The following is a 20,500-nucleotide window of genomic DNA, read 5'->3' as shown; positions in this document are numbered from 1 at the left end:
TTGTTTATATCTCACAATTCTGACTTCACTTCTCAGAATTGTGACTATATCTCGCAATTCTGACTTTATAACTTGCAATTGCGAGTTTATATCACGTAATTCTGACTATTTCTCAGAATTGCAAGTTTGTATCTTGCAATTGTGACGTTATAACTCATAATTGCGAGTTTACGTCATAATTCTGAGAGATAAAAGTCAGAATTGTGACGTTATCTCGCAATTCTGACTTTGTAACTCGCAATTGTGTCACAATTCTTTATATCATGCATTTCTGAAAAAAAAAAAAAGTCAGAATTTCGAGATAAAAATATAACTTTTTTTCAGTGGCGGAAAAAGGCTTCCACAGAACTGACAATGTAGGGAAAAAGAAAAAATCACATTTCTCAAAATGTATCTCCTTCTGTCACAAAGAAAAAGCCATACAGGTTTGGAATGATATGACAGTGAGTAAATGACAGAATTGTAATTTTTGGAGCACAAAAGAAGATACTTCTTAGTTTTTTTGTTAGTTTTTTTTGCATATAATGAAAGTCAGTGAGGTCCAAGGTTATCTAGACAATGTTTTTCAAAATCTATTCTTTTGTGTTATACAGAGAAAAGAAGTACAATGAATAAATAACCACAAAAGTTTCATTGCTGAAAGAAGTATCCCTTTATTTCACCAAGTGTCCAACTGTATCTTAATTCTGATCTATTATTTATAATTTAAAACCAAGCAAACTTTATTTTGTGAATGTTTTATTCAAAAAGAAGGACTTTGTGCTATTTTCTTTTTAACAAAATTCCACTTGGTTCAATATTTTGTTATCTTGTGCAATGGCATTCAAATGTTAAAAACAACTATTTATTTATTTATAGTTGTACGTCTGCTCACCTTCATCAAATTTAATGAACCTTTATCTTATTTATAAAATCACATGAACAACATATTACTAAAGCGGTTGCGTGACAGACGCTGGACATTTTTTTTTTTTTAAAAGAAAGAAAAAAAAATACTCAGGCCACAATCAAACCATCTGGACATTTGTCAAAAAAATGTTATCCTTCCCTTTCAAAATCCGTTGTGACATGAAAGATGAACTGAACATTGAAAAAAAAAAAGTGTGTTTTCTCCTTTATTGTTCAAATCAACATTAGAGTGACTCCGTACAGTAAGAGTGACTTTGTGATTAAGGGGTGTAATGACCTCAACAGAGGCTTCTCTCTGGTAAGCCCTTTGCTAAATTGAGAGCCCTGGAGTTGAAATCACAGCGCCTAGAGACAGTTCACATCATTACTGTTCGCAGGTTCAGGGGCAGGGTTGAAACAGTGTGTGTGTGTGTGTGTGTGTGTGTGTGTGTGTGTGTGTGTGAAAACACAGGCGATGTGTGTTACCGCCTTTCAGTTGCCGTTCATGTTAAGCGCACAGACATGCAACCTGGAGTGATCATCAACACTGACAGCATTGCACGCTTTGGGAATAAACTGACATTTCACTGTAAATCAGAGAAAGCGTACACAAGCAAATTTAGAGAAGGAAGCAAAAGCTGAAGTTTCACTGAAAGTTTCCATAAAGATTCTATAATAATACTAACATAATAAAGAACAATATAGAACATTCTTATATTTATTTATAGATGTATGACCTATACTTTTGGCACAGTGGAATTTGAGAAATCAAACTTTCACTAGTTAATCTATTTTGTTCGTTAACTTTGTACAACACTGTATACGCTGCTTAGGACTAGGGATGTTAACCGATGACCGTTTGACCGGTGGTTGACCGTATCAACGTTAACCGGTCAAAGTTGTCGGTAGTCGGTTAAAAAAAAAAGTGATATCTAAATTAGGCTATTATAGACAGAGGACTATACGCTACTACAGTTAGCCATCTCATTCCTCATCTTTTTGTGTTAAGTGAACAAATTATCCCTCACACTCAATTTTTCATAACTCGCCTGTTTGTACTTAATAAACCAATAAAAACATTTGGCGCGAGGTCACAGCGTTTGGGTTCGCGCGCTCACAAGGTTTGCGAAAAGTAAAGGCAACAGGCTAAAACACTCGAGGTTAGAGCGGCGTCTCTTCGGAGCTGTCATTTTCTTAAATGAGCCGTGGCAATGTTTCAAATGAGCTTCTAACCTAGACAAACGCCTTTATTTTCAAAGCGATCACCTTGTACCCAAACCATTTGAAACTAAGGAGCCATTTGTCCTACGATTACATACAACAAGCTCTTCGGCGCCGCGTTTGCGGGACTCATGTTTCGCGCTGTAGGGGATTTTAAAAAAGTGACGTGAGTGGCAGTGTGTGTGTGTGTGTGTGTGCGGGAGGCAGAGCGGCAGAGAGATGCGACAGAGTTGCGAAATTGCAGGCGCGGCTCGAAATGGCTGTTATTTCAAATAGCGTACCATATTTTAAACTAATCGGTTAACCGGTTTCAACCGGCTAATGAGGCTCGGTGGTCGGTCAAGAAATTTTTTAGTTTTCGCCATCCCTACTTAGGACCACAAAACCAGTCATAAGGGTCAATTTTTTGAAATTGACATTTATGCATTCTCTGAAAGCTGAATAAATAAGCTTTCCATTAATGTGTGGTTTGTTAGGATATGACAATATTTGGAATCTGAAAATCTGGAATCTGAGGGTGCAAAAAATCTAAATATTGAGAAAATCGCTTTTAAAGTTGTCCAAATGAAGTTCTTAGCAATGCATATTACTAATCAAAAATGTATATTTACGATAGGAAATTTACAAAATATCATGGAACATGATCTTTGCTTAATATCTTAATGATTTTTGGCATTATTTGAAATTATAACTTTAAAACAATGTATTTTTGGCTATTGCTACAAATATACCAGACTGATTTTGTGGTCCAGAGTCACATATGACGGGAAAATTCTGTAATTTTATGTTTTACCCATCAATAAATGTTATTTCCACCATATCTCAAATCACAATTTATTCTGTATTGAAATTGCATTTCAAATATTTTTGCTATTAAGGCAAGAATATGGAAGGATGAATATTTTTGCTATAAAATACTTGTCCTGCTAAGGTTAATTTCATAGCTAGCATTTTATGTTTACTACATACAGTACACAATCATTTTACGCATCATTTAAGCATTGCATTAATGATGTTTAATTGCATTAAAAAAATAGCTATTTAGACAAGAAATGTAAACTAGTTTGATTTTGTGAAAATTCATATACAGATATTCAAATAAAAAACATATTTTATGATTACTTTTTGGATAGATTATCATTTTTTCACGGTTTAAGATGACAAAAGATGTTTCCAAGATGGTTCAATTGTAACCTTCACACAAGGATAAAAAGCTCTGCTAGTTTTAATAAAAATCATTTCCTGGTTTAAAAAAAACTATACAACCTTTAACTGAAGAAAGACCAATATGTTCTGGCAAAAATAAATGAATAAAATTCATTGCTTTCTTAAAATTCATTAATCTTTAGTAATGATACTTCAGTGTATGGGTACAAATCCTTGGCTTCCTTTCAGAGTTTTTAATTATTAATATTCATGTTTCTCATTCTTAGCAAATTTGGCCTACATTGCAATTTTTATTCTGCTAAACCTATAGTTCTTGTAAAACAAAGATCATGTTGCTCATCATAGTCTTCAAGCAGCTCTAAAAAGATTTCTTCTCCCTCAGTTAATATCAGATGAACGCCGCAATGTGATTTGTGACATTTCTTTTAATGTGAAGCTCTCAGTCATTGTATTACAGTATTGCATGATGTGTAATATTCAGGTACTGTATAGAGCAATGGAGCAGCCTGCATTGCATTCATGTAAAAGCAGATTGATGTGTACACTGGATGACCTCTGTTCTCACTTGCAAGGAAAAAAACACATCATCATGGTGGGAGGAATTGCATTTCATTCCATAATAACATCTCATTTTTTCCTTTTTCTCTTCACAAAGAGAAGAACATCCAGCTTCTGTACAATTCACAGAAACGTAAATTGCCAAGATACGAGTGGAGTGCTATCTGCTGCGCATTGTTAGACCACTCTGAGACTATAAGAATGAGAATTACAAACGAGACCATGAGCTGCGCATGAATTCAGTTATTTTACGCCAACCCCTTAACGATGGATTTTAGAACTTGAAGGTCAAAATGAATTATTTGAAGGGGCTAATTTTCTCTAATCTTCATAAGCACAATGCACAGTACTGATGAAGAAAAACTTTGGCTGCATCTTTGAAAGGCTAAACCTTCTATCTTTCATGCATGGTCAGACGCATCGCAAGGATTGCCTGTTTCTTCAGGCGGTTTTAACCGCTGTCTCCGTTAATGATTGGACAGGAGGTGTTTTATAGCCAAAACAGATTCTCTGCATCACAAACACCTTATTTTTCAAGGACCTGCTCGCTGCACATTCAGCCTGCAAACGGCGAGGCGGCACCCTTTGAGACGTCAAAATGATGACTGTTGTAATACAAGATAAAAGTCAATGAGAAAGATAAATGTCAGTCCATCTGTTCGCCTGTCCTTTTCAGTGCCGGACTGAATTTGATTAGAGCTTCAAAACCACTGCAAATGAAGACAACAAAATGCAACCTCAACAAGAAAATACAGTATAACACCAATCTCTCATATAGTATGCACAACAAGAGAACAGCAAGAAAATGGGTTAATGTAATAACATTTGCAATCTCCATCTCAACAGCACATCCACACACCATTTCGCCAAATGTGTGATGCATAGGCACTGGAAAGCACTTTCTCAGTTTGGCAAGCTTTAATCTGATTGGCTGGTTTTATGCAGGGCACAAAGTCAAGTTTACACGGCTGATACAATAAGCGCTTTTCAGTAAGATCAAATCACCAGACTTGCCAAAGTTTGCAAAGTTGCTGGCATCAAATTGGAAAGATATCCCAGAGTTTCGTTTGAGGCACTTAGAAGCAAGTAAACTTGATATCTATGAATATAACTGTATATTCTGCTTACTTTCCAGTTATGTCTGTAAAATAATCAGTGCTTATTACATTTGGCTAGACTCATTATTTACATCCATTTTTAGCTTTATAATTTTTTTTTAGCTATTACAAAGGCTGCCAGTTATACCGCAATGCAGACCACACTTTACAATATAGTAAAAGGTTTGGCTATGCTGTTTTTTTTTTTTTTTTAAACCCAAATGATGGGTTCCGCCCGTTGGGTCATTTTTATATTCTTACCCAGGTACTGGGTTATTTTTTAATCCAAAAGCTGGTTTCAAATTGTTGGGTCATTTTTTTGGGTTATTTTTAATACTTTTTACCCAGATGCTGGATAGTTTTTCTGTAAGTTGCTGGGTAATTTTTAACGCTGGGTTATTTTTTTCTACACAGCCGCTGGGTCAAGCCTGTCTCAGACGAAACAACCCAGCTTCTGATTTACAATCAGTCAGAGTGCTGGCTTTTTGAGTCCTCTGTAGGAGAGATTGATTTTCAGCACTGCCGATTTGCACTTCTTCAGCGAAATAAAGGTTTGCATACATTTTATTTGGTTTATAAAGTTTTTACTGTGCTGTAAATTGTATTATTTCACGCAACGCAACATATGGACGAGATGTCAGGCAGCTGCGTCAGCAGCGGTTGTTTGGAGGATGGAAACGCCTTTTGCCTTGCATAAAATAAATGGATTTTATTCATTATAATTTAATTTGATGTTAAAATGTGTTCTCTAATGTCAGTACTATTTGTTTATGGGAATCTTTCAGCTACGAGTGAAACGCGAGGCCACGGTCTGAAGTTCGCAGTTAACCCGGCAAACAGCAGCCCTTCACCGGCTCAGACTCCACTGACACACCAGCATGAGAATTAGTGCTACTTCCATAAAAAACGATTACAGAGAATGGGTGAATACACTAAAATTAAAAATTCTACTTTTAAATATTGCAATTTTTATGTCTAAACTGATTGTTAAACGAGTTTAAATGTATGCAATATTGTAAACTATGCTGTATTCACCCTAATAAACTCAATTTGTCTTGCATTTTGTCTCTGTGTTGTTGCTTAATAATAAATGTTTATCTTTTAATTATTGCTGTTGCCTCTAGTAACTCTGTGTGTGTTTTTAAAAGTTCCAGTCCATTTTAAACCAGCATTATAATACATTTTAACAATATCTGACTTAAATAAAATAACGCAGCATGTTTGGTAAAAACATTTAACCCAACCAGCTGGTTCAAAATAACCCAGCATGTGTTCTGTCCAATATTTACCCAGCGCTGGGTTGCCAAATAACCCAAGTTGGGTTGTTTTAACCCAGCATTTTTGAATGTAGAAGTTTGTTTCAATTGTGTTTGAAAGAACTAGAGTATCATAGTGCATTTACCAACCAATCGGATTCATAATCCAAGGGCACTTAACACAGCACTTAAATGTATCAGCATAAATTGTGCACAGTCTGTATTTGGCAGTTCTTTACAGTGCAAGTAGAGGTGCTTGGGGTGGGGGGTGGGGGCTAGGCAACCTGATATATGATTGATGGGGAAATAAGAATAGGATCAGGAAGGCTGGCTGAACGGCAAGATGAATGCATGAGTTTCCCAGCCTGGAGAAAACGATATTCATGAGAATAAATTGACATCATATCTTCTGTTCTAGTTCACCTTCCATTTCATCCCTTCTTTTATGCCTCCACCCTGTGACTCAGACAGGGTCACAGTATGGTAACCACGACAACAACATCCGGCACAACTCAGCAAGAGCGGTAAAGGAAAACCAGGACAAGAAGAAACGGCGAGATATGAAAAGATGACACTGAGGTTGTGATTGATAGGCATGGCAAATGAACAAGGCTTCCATTAGCCGGTGCCTGCAGAAGATGTGGAGGCTTTATCAAGGCAGGCTGAAAGCTTCTTCAGCTATGAGTGTTTCTAGTCTGTTTTAGTCATACTCCAATGACAGGTTGGAGGAGATTATTCGGCAAAGCCTACACTGTGCTATAAGCAAAAATAAGGGGGGAAAGATAGCTTGGATTACAGAGCTGACGAAATCTGCCAATTAAGGACAACAAAATCTTTGCTCCTTACAGTCGGGACAGCAAAATGTAGAAGAAAGAGCTGCAGAAACGCTCAGACAGGAAAACAAGCCAGATATGGAAAACAGCAGGCTTGCGATGTACCTTGCTACAACGTGCGAGACACATTTACCTCATGCATACAAACTTGTGTACGTTATGCAAGACAAAAAAGAAAAAGTTAGGCTGTGTTAACGCACTTACATTTCACTGTTTCGATGAAAATATGCTGCATTTAGCAATATGCATAACATGAAAATCCCCACATGCACACTTTTCACATCAACAATCTGAAAGCAAAGCAAACTAGTGCTGGGTAACGATTAATTGCGATTAATCGCATCCAAAATTTGTTTTTTTTGAGTACATAATATGTGTACTGTGTATTTTTATTGTGTACTGTATATAAATACACACACATGCATGTAAATATTTAAGAAAAATATGTTATGTTTATATATTACATATATTTATATATAATATAAATTATATGAATATAAATATATACATGTAAACATTTTCAAAATATATACTGTATGTGTGTCTTTACATATACATAATAAATATGCACAGTACACATATATCATGTATACAAAACTTTTTGAATTTTGGATTTTGGATGTGATTAATCGCGTTTAATCTTTGGCCAGCACTAAAGCAAACATCAAAGCTAAGTGTCGCAGTCCACTTACGTTAACCCTCATAAATGAAAATTAAAGGACGTATTGGCCCTCTTCACACTTGGTGGTTACATCAGAGGTTGCTTTAACCAAAAAATCTCCATCGTTTACCGAATTTGTACAACACGGGTAATTCAAAATGCTCGCAGATTAAAAAAAGCCATTTGGTCTATTGCGTTTGGCTGCTTTAGAGAAACATTCCCAGAGTAAAGGATGCTAATAGGGATTAGAAGTGAAGAAAAGGGTGGAAAATAAAGTTTTAAAGCGCCCACGCGAAAACAGCTCGGGTGAGAGACGAGAGTGAGGATTTGAGGAGAGAAATGAGAGATTTCAAGTGTAGTGCAGTGGAACAATTCATGGGATATTGTTCATTAAATTGGCTGACCGGATCCAAAAACCACAGTGTAAAACAGAATAAAAAAGACAATAAACTGCAACACAGGTGTCGGGTAAGTCAAAAAGAACTTCTGCTGCTGAAGTTGTGGAGGATAATATATTGTTATATTAAAAACAACCTCAAATGCTGACCGTATTCGAATGTGGTTGCAGTGATCCGATCACAATGTGCCCTGGGTGCATTCAATGCGGTTAAATGCTATCCGATCGTGATCCGATCATCAAAAGCGCACTTTAATGCCAGGTGCAAAAAGGGCCAAAAGTCCAATCAAATGTGATGACAGTGAGTAATGGAGAAAGAACCACGTAAATGTCAAGTCACTCTAATTCGTACCCCACGTGCAACGCATCACCCATTTTTCTCAACACAACATTACAAACATCCATTTGTTAAATTCATCACCTTTGCCCAATGCCTGAAGATTTTCGTTTTTCAAAAAGAGCCTGTTCAGTGAACTGGTTTTCACAGACAATGGTCAGACACATGGTCAGACACAACAAAAGAGACCCTCTAACCAGACATTCGTTACCTCACAAAACCATAAATCTGCATTGTCACATTAAGGAATGTGTGCTCACAGATGGAAAAATACTGTATAACTACAACACTGTGACAGCATAGTATGACGCTGAGAAATCTGTGGCTCTTTATCAACTTACGCAATCATTTGCCCCAGCTGTATGCACTAAAACTCAGCATTCTGTGAGATTATTTTCATTATAGTCAATTACTAGTAGTGCTAAACTCATCCTTGAGAGTTAATATCTTTCACACTAATGAATTCCCATTGAGACGTTGGGGAAAACAAAGACTGACTGAGTGTGTTGCTTTGACATGCATTTTTTATATCTACAGAACAGAATCTGTCTCTGACTATTGCAACCAAGGCCATTAGCTATATTGTGGTCATTTGGCAATTGGTAAGGCTTAAATAATGCACTTTTAAACATGCGGTTCGATCTCGGAGCGTATCTGACTGTAACGTCATTAGCAAAGTGCATGCCAACGCCAACGTTTCATGAAAGCGCACTTTTTCTTAATGAAAATTTAATCTCTTAAGCATAATGTCAGTTAACATTCTAATTCTGCTGTTAAGAATTACATTCAAACACGCACTTTATGTGAAGCACAAAACAATGAGGAATAAAATATTCAGGCCAATGAGGACCTAATGTAGTTGAGACTCGTGCACCAGCTCTCTTTTAGTGGTAATACTGGACCACTTAAGATAAAGACAATAAAAAAACAATATAGGCTCATTGGAAATACGTGCCTCTATATACATTTCTGCAAAACAGAAAAAACCTATATGTACAAATTACTGCAACTTCTAGTTAAAATGAACACTAAAGGCGGGAGCAGAGTAAGAGAAGCCTTTTTCCAGCAATGACTATGATTTTGAGGTCCATCTTTAGGGCACTATGATTTCCGCGATGCGGAAAATACGGACGGAATCGCAGAATCCAGTCATAAAAACGGAATTTACTGAATAACGCGGAATGTCACGGAATTTGTCAAAGTTTGAATGAATTAATCAAAAGTAGGTCAATACACTTAAATCAAACCACAATATGGACTAGTATCTGTAAATATTACGCCACAAAAATACAATTTAAATGTGAATCCTGCATGTTCTACGTGTCTCTGTTTTAATGAATGTAGCAAACGAGCGGTTTTGTTTACTACACACACTGAAACGCGCATGACGCTCGCAGTGATTTCAGCGTTTGACCGTTCCATTTTAGGAAAACTAGCATCATATCATATACACACAGAAATGTAACGGTAGATATGGCAACCCGTCAAAATAAAAGTCTGGTTTAACTTGAAGACACTGTGCCAGAAATATATTACTACTATTACTATTACTGAAATGAAACAAACATTCTTTTTTTAGTGTATAATCACACAACATTTTTGCATGTTTTAATTTTAATAATAAATTCCTCTTTTTTGCCAAAAAAAAAGTTTGCTTAATTTTCAATAAATGTTTTATGCCTTCGATAACCAGAATATTTTAAATACACAACACAGAATTTCTGAGGGGTAAAAAAAAAACTTTAATAAGGCTATTTTGAAATTTGAATAAATTAAGTATGCATTCAAATAATTAGACATGCTAAAACACAGAATTTGATAACAATAAAACATATGGTGAGAAAAAACAAAACATTTCATAGGGTCCTAAACATGTAATTTTTGTTAAACCTTTATTAAACTGATGTGAAATTGTTTAAGTTTCATGATTTTAATTAATTAGACATGCTCTTTGATTAATAAAATTTAATTAAACCATTAAAAAGGAGTTGATAAAAATTAAAACGGAAAAAAAAGGAATCCAGAAAAATTAAAACAGAAAAAACATGAATTTTAAAACTGAAAAAATAAAACGGATTTCATAGGGCCCTACATCGTTTCACACAGAGGACAACTGAGGGACGCATACAGTGTGCAACCATTACAGAAGGTTCAAACGCTCACTGATGCTTCAGAAGGTAACCCAATGCTATAAGAGCTGGGGGGTGAAAACTTTTTGAATTTGAAGATCAGGATAAATGTAACTTATTTTGTCTTCTGGGAAACATGTAAGTACTTATTTAGCTTATAAAGTGCAGTACTAAATGAAAACAATATGATAAGAAAAATAAGAAATAAGAAAAATGTACACATCGTCATTCTTCATTCTTCATTGTTCAAAAGTTTTCACCCCATGGCTTTTAATGCACTGGGTTTCCTTCTGGAGCATCAGTGAGCATTTGAACCTTCTGTAATTGTTGCATATGAGCCTCTCAGTTGCCTTCAGTGTAAAAAGATGGATCTCAAAATCATACAGTCATTGCTGGAAAGGCCTTGCTAAAGGCATTGCTAAAAAAACCAAAGAGTTTGTGGTACCTGAAAGATTTTTCTGAAGAACCCCTCCTGAAAAAACAGCTAAAACCAGCCTAAGCTGGTTGGCTGGTTTTAGCTGGTCATCCAACCTGGTCTTAGCTGGTCATAGCTGGTCAGCAGGCTGGTTTAGGGGGGTTGGCCACTTCCTTAGCTGGCCAGGGTGGTCTTAGCTGGTCAGGCTGGGAGACCAGCTGGAACAACCAGCTAAAACCAGCCTGGCCAGGCTGGGAGACCAGCTAAAACCAGCTAATTTCCAGCTTAAACCAGCTAAGACCAGCCAACCAGCCTAGGCTGGTTTTAGCTGTTTTTTTTTTTTCAGGACAAACAAGGGCCTCATGAACAACTATCACTTATCAAAAACACAGCTGTGGATCATTCTGGTAACAACAGTATTAAGAATCAAGAGTGTGTAAACTTTTGAACAGGGTCATTTTTATAAATTTAACTATTATTTTCTTTGTGGACTGTATGTAAATGTTTTTTATGTCTATATCTCATTCTGGTCAGTACAAAATAAAAAAATAACATGCATTTTGTATGATCCCTCTTATTTTGGTAAAAAAGGTGTATGTACACTTATGACTTCAACTGCAAATCTTGACATTCAAGTCCTACCTAAACTTCCTAGTGAAATGCAATATTGGCATTTACCCCCTTTTCCTTTTTACTTTGTCACAGAAGACCTTTAATGGACGCCCATGCCATTAAAGAGCATTTCACTATGCTAAATACCCTATGTAGATGCCAAAAGCACTCAATCACCTTGATGTTGGCAGACGTACCGTACGATAAATGACCCATTTGGTTCCGCAGGGGGAAAGTAGTTAATTCTGCGAGTACAGTGTTCAGCTGAGGATACTGTATGTCTGGGACGAGGAGACAACAAAACAAATGTGTGGGAATAATCTAAGAAACACTTTCAATCAATACAAGGTATAAAATATGAGGGCGGAAATCATACGCCGGGCTAAAAATAGAGCGAAATGATAGGTTTCTTCATGCTGAGGAGAAAATCAAACACTGCACTTTGATTAGCACTCCGCACCTTGTCTCTGAGGTTGAGGTCCTCCATTAAATATTAATGTGTCCCTGAATCCACCTTTGCTTCATCAATACTTATTGACCAATATTATAACAGCAATTTAGTCCAAGGCAACGATGCCCAGCTCTTGCATTTGCAATCTCTACAGATGTGGAGATGTGTGTGCTGTGGAGGAATTGCTTGCCATTTCTCATTAGGAGCACAGTAGGGTAGGTTTCCTTTTCATTAGCGATGAGGAAAATAAGAGGTACGAAGTAAGTCTGGTGGGAGGAGAAGATGCAGCTTTCTGGTCTATTCTGGGTTTCTCGCATCACAGACTGTCGGTCTTCAGTAGAACGTGAAAGATACTGGAATTTTTCATCTCAGCTGGGCCTTTGATATGCTTCATTTAAAAGCAGGGGACTTAACTTTCCCATCTGCTGCTTTTAAGACCACTACTAGTTTTTTTTGTTGTTGTTGTTGTTTTTTATTTTCATTTGTTTATTTTGTTAGCCCACTTATTTTTATTATTGACTCAGAGACCACTGAATCAGAAAAACACTAAGTGTTTCAAACAAACTGCTCAAAGAAATTGCATCTCTCTTTGAAAATGCTTCACAGAAAACTTCAGGCTCCAAAACAATGACCTATTTGAGTAGCATCTCCTCTCATTTCCTCTGCAACATATGCATTAAAGATGGGGGGGAAAACACTGCGTTTTCTCTGCGGAGCTCTGCGACGACTGTAACAGCTTATGTGAGAAAGCAACTACCAGCACAACAACAGTTAGCCAGGGGAGAGTAATGCTTGTTACTTACGAATCAGAGGCACACTGGCGTTGGCTGTTCCCAACCTGTTGACGGCCACACAGGTGTAGTTGCCATAGCGATCCTGTGTCATGTTCTTCACTGTGAGAACTGATCTGGAGCTGAGGTTCTTGATGTCTATTCCTTGGCCCATGTTAATCCTGAAAATAAGACCAGGAGTTGACATGACACGTCAAGCGGTGACACCTTCTGCAGTGTGGCATGCTATAAATCCATCCATCAAAAAAATATTTTTAGTAGCACTTCTCATTTATACATGCAGACAGGCTATATACCAGAACTTTGGAAAAAAAAAACATTTGGTCACACTGTTGGTCACAGCAAAAAAACTTCGATTAAAACTACGGTTAAAACTTATTTTTCAAGAGTGACAGTAAATATTTTTACATCAGGGCTGTCATACGATTAATCGCAATTAAAATAAAAGTTTGAGTTTGCCTAATATCTGTGTGTGTACTGCAGGGTTAGGGTTAGCTTCAAATGTGTTATATTTAAGAGAAATGTGTTAGTACAAAATATTTTTATTTATATATAATTTAAATGATATAAAAATTATACTAAATACATATACTTCTAAATATTTCTTTCAATATATATATATATGAATGTGTTTGTATTTATATAAACATAATAATTACACACAGTACACACACATATATTAGGCAAACTCAAACTTTTATTTTGTATGCGATTAATCGCAATTAATCGTTTGACAGCCCTAAAATAAGCCGTAAGTATAATAAATGTTTCTTGAGCACCAAATCAGCAAATTAGTATGATTTTTAAAGGATCATGTGACACTAAAGACTAGAGTAATGGCTGCTGAAAAGTCAGCTTTGCCATTACAGAAGTAATTACATTTTAAAATACATTAAAATAGAAAACATTAATTTTATATTGTAATAATATTGGACATTTTTATTGTATTTTTGGTAAATGCAGCCTTTTCTACTTTTTTTCTACTTTGTTTTACCATATTTTTTTGTTTCATACTTTTTTTTTAACTGTTTTTGCTGGTCAAAACTATTTTACTATTTGTACTATTTTGAACTATTATTATTCTTAATAACAGTATTTTTTAAAGGTACATGCATACTTTATAGAACTGATGATTAGAGTTGATCAATAATATCTGAAACTGGGATTTTCTTAGGTAACAAGAACTTATAAGATGATTGTTCCGAAATGATTTTTTCCCCAATCTGGAACCCCAATAATAAAGACATAAAGAACATAAGGGTTAAATACGAATAATTCTCGAAAAGCAAAAGAATTAGCACCAAGTAAATGTGAAAACTATTTAAAGATATGAATAAATATTAAAACAGTAATACTGTTACCCTGAGGTGTTACACTGCTATAAAGGATGATAAGACAGTGATTTTTGTTTGGTTTTTGACACAAATTAATGTTGCTTACACCAAAAGATGGCAGGTAGATATATGCTAGTCTGTGAGTTATGAAGGAAAATGTAAAAAATGTTACAACTGTCCCTGGTCCTGAGGGAATAGCTAAAGGGAAAATCAGAAGCAGAAAAATATGCACATGGATCGTAGCTTTGTCAAGGTCTAAAGTTCAGCTGCAGTGGCTCTTGAGAGTCCTGACTTTAGGTCATCCACGTTACTCTCGCAGGTAAAGCGATGTGCTGACCTTTTGTCCCCTAACTCTCAAGCAGCTTGTCTCCTGCAGACACTTGCTTAAATTAGAACAAAAACTTTTCTTTAAACAAAAGACCACTGCTACCACTGTATCTGAGTGTTATTATTGGCCATTATACACAAAAATATTTTTAAAAACTTTTTGGAATTACCTTGCTACAGTATAACATTCTGTTCAGCCCCTGTTATTAGCAAAGAATTACATAAACTGAAAAACAGAACTATATTTAAGGGAGTCGCAATTTTACAAGTGCTTTCCATTGCAAAAATATCTCATTTAGAGACCCAACTATCATTTAGGAATACATTTAGAAAAACGTACATACATTTAACTCACGATTATCATTTCTCATGATTATTTTATCTTATTACAACAAAACCAGCTCCTGACTCTGCATCATTTGTGTCTGTTTCTTCAACTTGGTCTCTCTTTAACTATTGTTTCCTGTGCCTCTCAGCTGTTAGTTCAGCATTGAGTAGGCACATTCAGACAAATACAGTGAAACAGACAGTTTATCAACAATGTTCAATGTAAAGCCTTAGATTAAACGGAGTACAGACCCAATGCCAATAAGCCTCCTTTGCAATTTGAATAAATTGAGTGAAGCCTATAATTACAATTAGCACAGTGTGAACTGCTGATTCAGATCGTACTCAGCAAGAGTGGGTAAATGACGGGTAATGGGGTAATTTGGTATTTAAATTCAAGAACCACCACTTGAGTCAACGCTGATTGGTGCGAAGACTTGGAATGCTCTTTACTAGTGATGAGGTTATACAAACATACAATTAAAATGCAGGGTTAAGATAGTAAGACAGAGCTTCCTAACATATATAGGTTTGTACGTATTTCTACTTTAATGTAACTGTATTAAAATGGTGTATTTAGAAGCAGACTTGAGCCTACCTCTGATTTATTTTCTCATTTTATTACCACAGTTCATAACAGTTTCTTAATATGGCTGTTTGAAAACATAATCAAATGTTATTAACAGTGCTGTTTTTTTTAATCTACACAGTGATTTATTCAGCTAGACTCCATATAAGTCAGCCTTAAAGGGATAGTTCATCAAAAAATGAAAATTCTGTCATTAATTACTAGGGATGTAATGATATTATCAATATTGTGATATTGTGATCGTCGTGGTCACATGTTGATATGAAACAATGGGTCTTCCAAAGCAAAAAGTTGTTTAAAATATATGTAAACTTCTTATTCTAACATAAAAGGTCTTTAAAGTGTGTTTTGGGGGATTATGCTTTGACATAGTATCTATCAAAAATATAGATTAATCCCTTCATCAAGTCTGTTTTTGCTGTGTGTTTCAAAGTGAAGCGCACACTTCATTCAGGCGATCAGCCTGTGATCCGGTGTTTTCCACACCTCAGAACGGCTCCGTTCACAGTGAATGAATGCAGTGAACTCGTTTATTGGATGGGCTGTGAGTTTAGCGCACATTTGAGAATGCAACGACCATCAATTATGCTTTATTTTCACGGCAGATGATTACAGCATTCAACTAGATTTGTAGTGAGACACGTTTAGTAAGTTTTCACTGAAGGTGGAGTTTTTCTTCAAAATAAAAGCTCTCCGGCTGTTTCCGTTAAAATTAAAGCCTTAAAAGTACAATATGAATTGCTGACAGCTAGCGGTTTAAATGGGTAATGTTACTGCAGTCCAAATTCAAAATATCTCTTTCATTGTAGAAATTAGGTAAGAAGTATTGTAATTTCCCTACTGTAGTTTAAAGAAAAAAATATTTATAAGACTCATTTTCATTTATTTTGCAGTGCGATTGTTTTATAATATATGGATATTGTAAAACATACACTGTCACTGTAGTTAATATTATTATTATATTCTAATTTGTTTGGCTTCCCAAAACACCAGTGTGAATGTAAATTAGACTGAGACAGTATATTACAAATAAAATGAGGGTTGAGTCAAGTTTTCGTTGAAGCTCTTATTTTGAACTCTTAAAGTGCATTAGATAGAAGAACTTAACTTTAAAATGTACAAAATTTTCTTTTCAAAACTTTCTGTCTTTTTATATTGAAATAAATATCATATCGTGGACTTCATATTGTGATATTATCATATCGTGACATTTTGATATCGTTACATTCCGATTAATTACTCACCCTCATGTCGTTGCAAACCCGCAAGACCTTCATTCATTTTCAGAACACAAGCTAAGATATTTTTGAAGAAATCCGAGAGCTTTCTGGCCCTGCAAGTTGCAACACAACTGAAACGTTCAAGGTCCAGAAAGGTAGTAAGAACATCGTTAAAATAGTCCATGTGAAATCAGCGGTTCAACCTTAATGTTATGAAGTGACTAGAATACTGAGGTCACATGGACTATTTTATAGATGTCCTTACTACCTTTCTGTGCCTTGAATGTTCTGTCTATGCAGGGTCAGAAATCTCTCGGATTTCATCAAAAATATCTTCATTTGTGTTCTGAAGATGAACGAAGGTATTGGTACAACATGAGGGTGAATAATTAATGACAGAATTTTCATTTTTGGGTTTAATTTTTTAGTTTTTATAAATTCTTCATTTAATTTTTAACTAAATTCTAAAAATCTCCCACTGGCATAGTGAAGAATGTTTGGCACTGCACATGTAGAAACCTAAAAATAACATATACACATTTAGAAAAAATGCTAGTGCACAGCCACAAAAAATGCTCACAGAAAATGACAAAAAAAACCTAAAAACCCAAAAAAAACCGACAGCCCCAGAAAGAGGTTGAAATGTTGTCAATAAATTGGAATAACTAGCAGTGAGCCAGTGCTTTTCATTGTGTTGACAGTGATGAATATTTGCATATTGGCGTTCTTTCTTGCATTCATTTGCATATTGAATTGTGATTGGTCTTATCTCTCTTACATCTACTTAACTGTCTGTAGCCAACTTTAGACTGCAAAAATTGAAAGCCACATTATGTGCTGATACTTGTACACAGCTGACAGAAAACTAGAAGCTTACTGAGTGTCATGACAATGGCAGAGTTAAACATGGATCTGATTTGACATTTCATTTCAACACAGCTGAGGCAGCCCTAAAACTATTCCTTCCCTGAATGCAAACACTAGAATTTCCTTTCAGAAAGTCAACACACAAAATAAAAAACATAATGTGTTAAAACCAACACTTGAAATAACACATAAAGCTGACTTCTCAATTAAGACATGTTTTTGTGTTGCTCAAATGGCTCATATGGCTTGCTTCAGAGCTCTTTTAGAAAGTTAGATTATTTTCGCCAGAAGTGTGTGACTTTAATTAAAAGTTAAAAATGACGGTTAAGTTGCAAAAGTGATTTTCAAGAGCTTACGCTGTGCCAAGAGTGACTATCTTCCGAAATTAAGACTGTTTAATAAGACACTTTGTCATATTTGATAAGCTGCAGATCCATAGCTATTAAACTAATACTACTAAAGACTGTAATACAGCTTTAGATCAGCGTTCGGCGATTAAACCTAAGGCGAAATTCTCAAAAAGTGGTGCTGTACAGTTTAATTGTACTGTAATTATTCTGTGGATTCAACAAAAGTACTGACTGCAAATGAATACTGATCAAAACATTGCATTTTTACGCAGACGCGCTTGCCACAAAAAGCGGCCTCGACCGACGTTAACCTTCTCTCCGGTGAGCATTCTGAATCACAAATAAACTCACTTAACATGCATAATGTATGACAAATGATCACTGTACGGCTAAGCTAATGAAATGAAGGCTTTTATCATTTATCACTCTTGGTTTTACCTTTTCTCTCCCTTGTACCACTCAAAGACTGGAGAGGGGACAGCTGCTGCCTCACATCTCAGCAGGGCAATCTGACCGGGTCGAACCCCGTGACTTCTCATCTCATGGATTGCTGGAGGAACTACAGAAAGAAAATAAAACCCAATGTGATTTAGGGGAAGAGTGAACACACACATAATAAGCTAACTCAAATAAACTAACCCTCCGAGCCAGAGAGGGAAAATCCTTCTAAAACGCAAAGTTTTCATTTGCAGTCATGTGAAAGAGAGAGATACGAATTAGCAACAAGATTCAGAGTGGTCAACACGTGTAAATCTTATGGGTGCAATGCTGAGAAATACCATTCGTCCCAAGGGTTGGAGAAATGAAATGAACTGCTCAGTGATAAATTGTTTAATGGCTGTTCAAAGGCTGGGGAGCTGAGGAAGGTTCTCTGAATATGTGCATGTAAAATGAGGGCCCTTTCATGTTCACAAATGCAGTGTAAATCTCTCGCGCGGTGTCAGTGAGAGAGCTTTAACTACAGGCTGAATTTTTATTTTCCAGCTAGTCAAGACGCAACAATCCTCTCTCAATGGAAAAAGAGAAATGTTTATCATACATAAATCTTCACTGTATATTATTTCTTATAGCAGGAGTAAACAGCTACTAGAATGGCGTGTGTTCAAATACAAAATGACATGCAGAAAAAGGCTATGAAAGAAATAACATAATACTTAATATACACACAAATAAAGCAGGCCTGTACAGAATACTAAGTTGAACACGATATAGAAAAAAAAAAAAAATCTGAAAATAACTCCCTTCAAGCAGGTGATCCACTTATGTCTTTCTAGCTAGCGTTAAATTACTTGCTATGTCTGAATTTGAGTGGGGGACATTTATATTCCAGGCAACTCGTTCTTTGAAAATCACCTGCAAGTTATTGAGGTCTGTGTTCAGACTATTTTTTCCTGATTGAATTTTTGACATTCCCTTCTATAACTCCACAGTTGAAGGTATGAAGTTCTCCAGGCCTTCACTGTAATACGTTTCATGTTTTCTGAGGGCTGAAAAGAAATTTCCACCATTGTGGTGAGAACAGTAACAAGGGGTTTTTAGGAATGATGTTCTCAGACTTTGGGCTTCATGTCACGTAGACACATTACATCATTTAACAAATGTAAAGGCATGAGCTTCCCCGCATTGCACCTGGAAGTGAGAGTTTCTCTCATTTCACATATCGGGAAAACTCATTCGCAGCATTTGAAATTCAAAGCTTGAAACAGTAAGTGTGAGAAAAAACTCACTATTTTTCTAGTTAAATGACTGTGAGGGAGAAACATTATTCACTGTGATTAGAAAAAAAAAAAATACAGTATACAGTACCATTTGCACGTCAGGTACCAGTCACTTGAATTAAATAATAATTATTTTCAATAAGAAATTTCCATGACTCTTTATACTCCTAGAAATCAAAAATGGTGAGAAGCATGTCTAAAGAACATGGATATCTGTCATTGTAATCACTGTGTTGAGAATTTTGTTCTGTGATATTGTGCTGCTCATCATTTCTTCACTGCACAATCTCCTGGGAAGGTATGAAAATAGCAGTGTGACACATCAACGCAGCTTGAATACAGAGTTTTGGCATATGTTGGAAGAGAGGACTGTCTGATCCAAAAAAGTGGCAACGGATGAATCTTGTGCTTTGGCTGGATCATGCATTTACAGTACAGGCATCAGCCCATGAAAATGCCTAGGGAGCATTACATAACCTGAACATCACAGAAGCAGGCTAGCATAAGATTTAAGGATAACATAAAATAAGAGATTAAAGGAACACATTGCTGATGACAAAGGCGAGGACAAATGACTGCTGAGCCTATAATATATGGGTGCGGAAAGGACAAGGCTGAGAGTGCAGAGAATTTAAAATCAAAGTGAAATGCAGTTTAGAACCCATTTTACTTCAGTAATCTGATGTATGTCTGTGAGGATGAGTGAAACATGAGCAAATAGGAAAGGTGGGGTTAGATTATGAAAGTGGACACATGATATAGAGTTTGCTAAAACAATGCCTAAATAGTGGTTTATGCTGTTACAAATGATTAGAAATATTTCTTATTTTTAATGTTGAAAACAGGATTCTTTACAGTATATAAGATTAATAATGTCTTTATTTTCACTTCTGATCAATTTAATGCATCTTTGTTGAATAAAATCATTATATTAACTTTTTTTTTGCCCCTACTT

At 35.8% G+C, this 20,500-nt stretch overlaps 1 protein-coding gene across 3 annotated transcripts in view; it reads right to left on the bottom strand.

Moving 5' to 3' along the window:
• The window catches only part of negr1 (neuronal growth regulator 1), a 141,260-nt gene that overhangs the window by 48,366 nt on the left and 72,394 nt on the right, over positions 1–20,500 (bottom strand). For all 3 annotated transcript variants that reach the window (XM_051111970.1, XM_051111971.1, XM_051111972.1), the window contains exons 5-6: positions 18,266–18,386; positions 12,826–12,974 (exon numbers count right to left, since the gene is read on the bottom strand). In XM_051111970.1, the coding sequence (XP_050967927.1) occupies positions 12,826–12,974; positions 18,266–18,386 (270 nt within the window). The remainder of the gene's footprint in view (positions 1–12,825; positions 12,975–18,265; positions 18,387–20,500) is intronic.

The sequence above is a fragment of the Labeo rohita genome, chromosome 6 (genome assembly GCF_022985175.1).
Source record: "Labeo rohita strain BAU-BD-2019 chromosome 6, IGBB_LRoh.1.0, whole genome shotgun sequence".
In the NCBI taxonomy this organism is placed as follows: domain Eukaryota; kingdom Metazoa; phylum Chordata; class Actinopteri; order Cypriniformes; family Cyprinidae; genus Labeo; species Labeo rohita.
The sequence above is the reverse complement of the archived record's forward strand: the minus strand, read 5'-3'. Positions and strand labels throughout refer to the sequence as shown.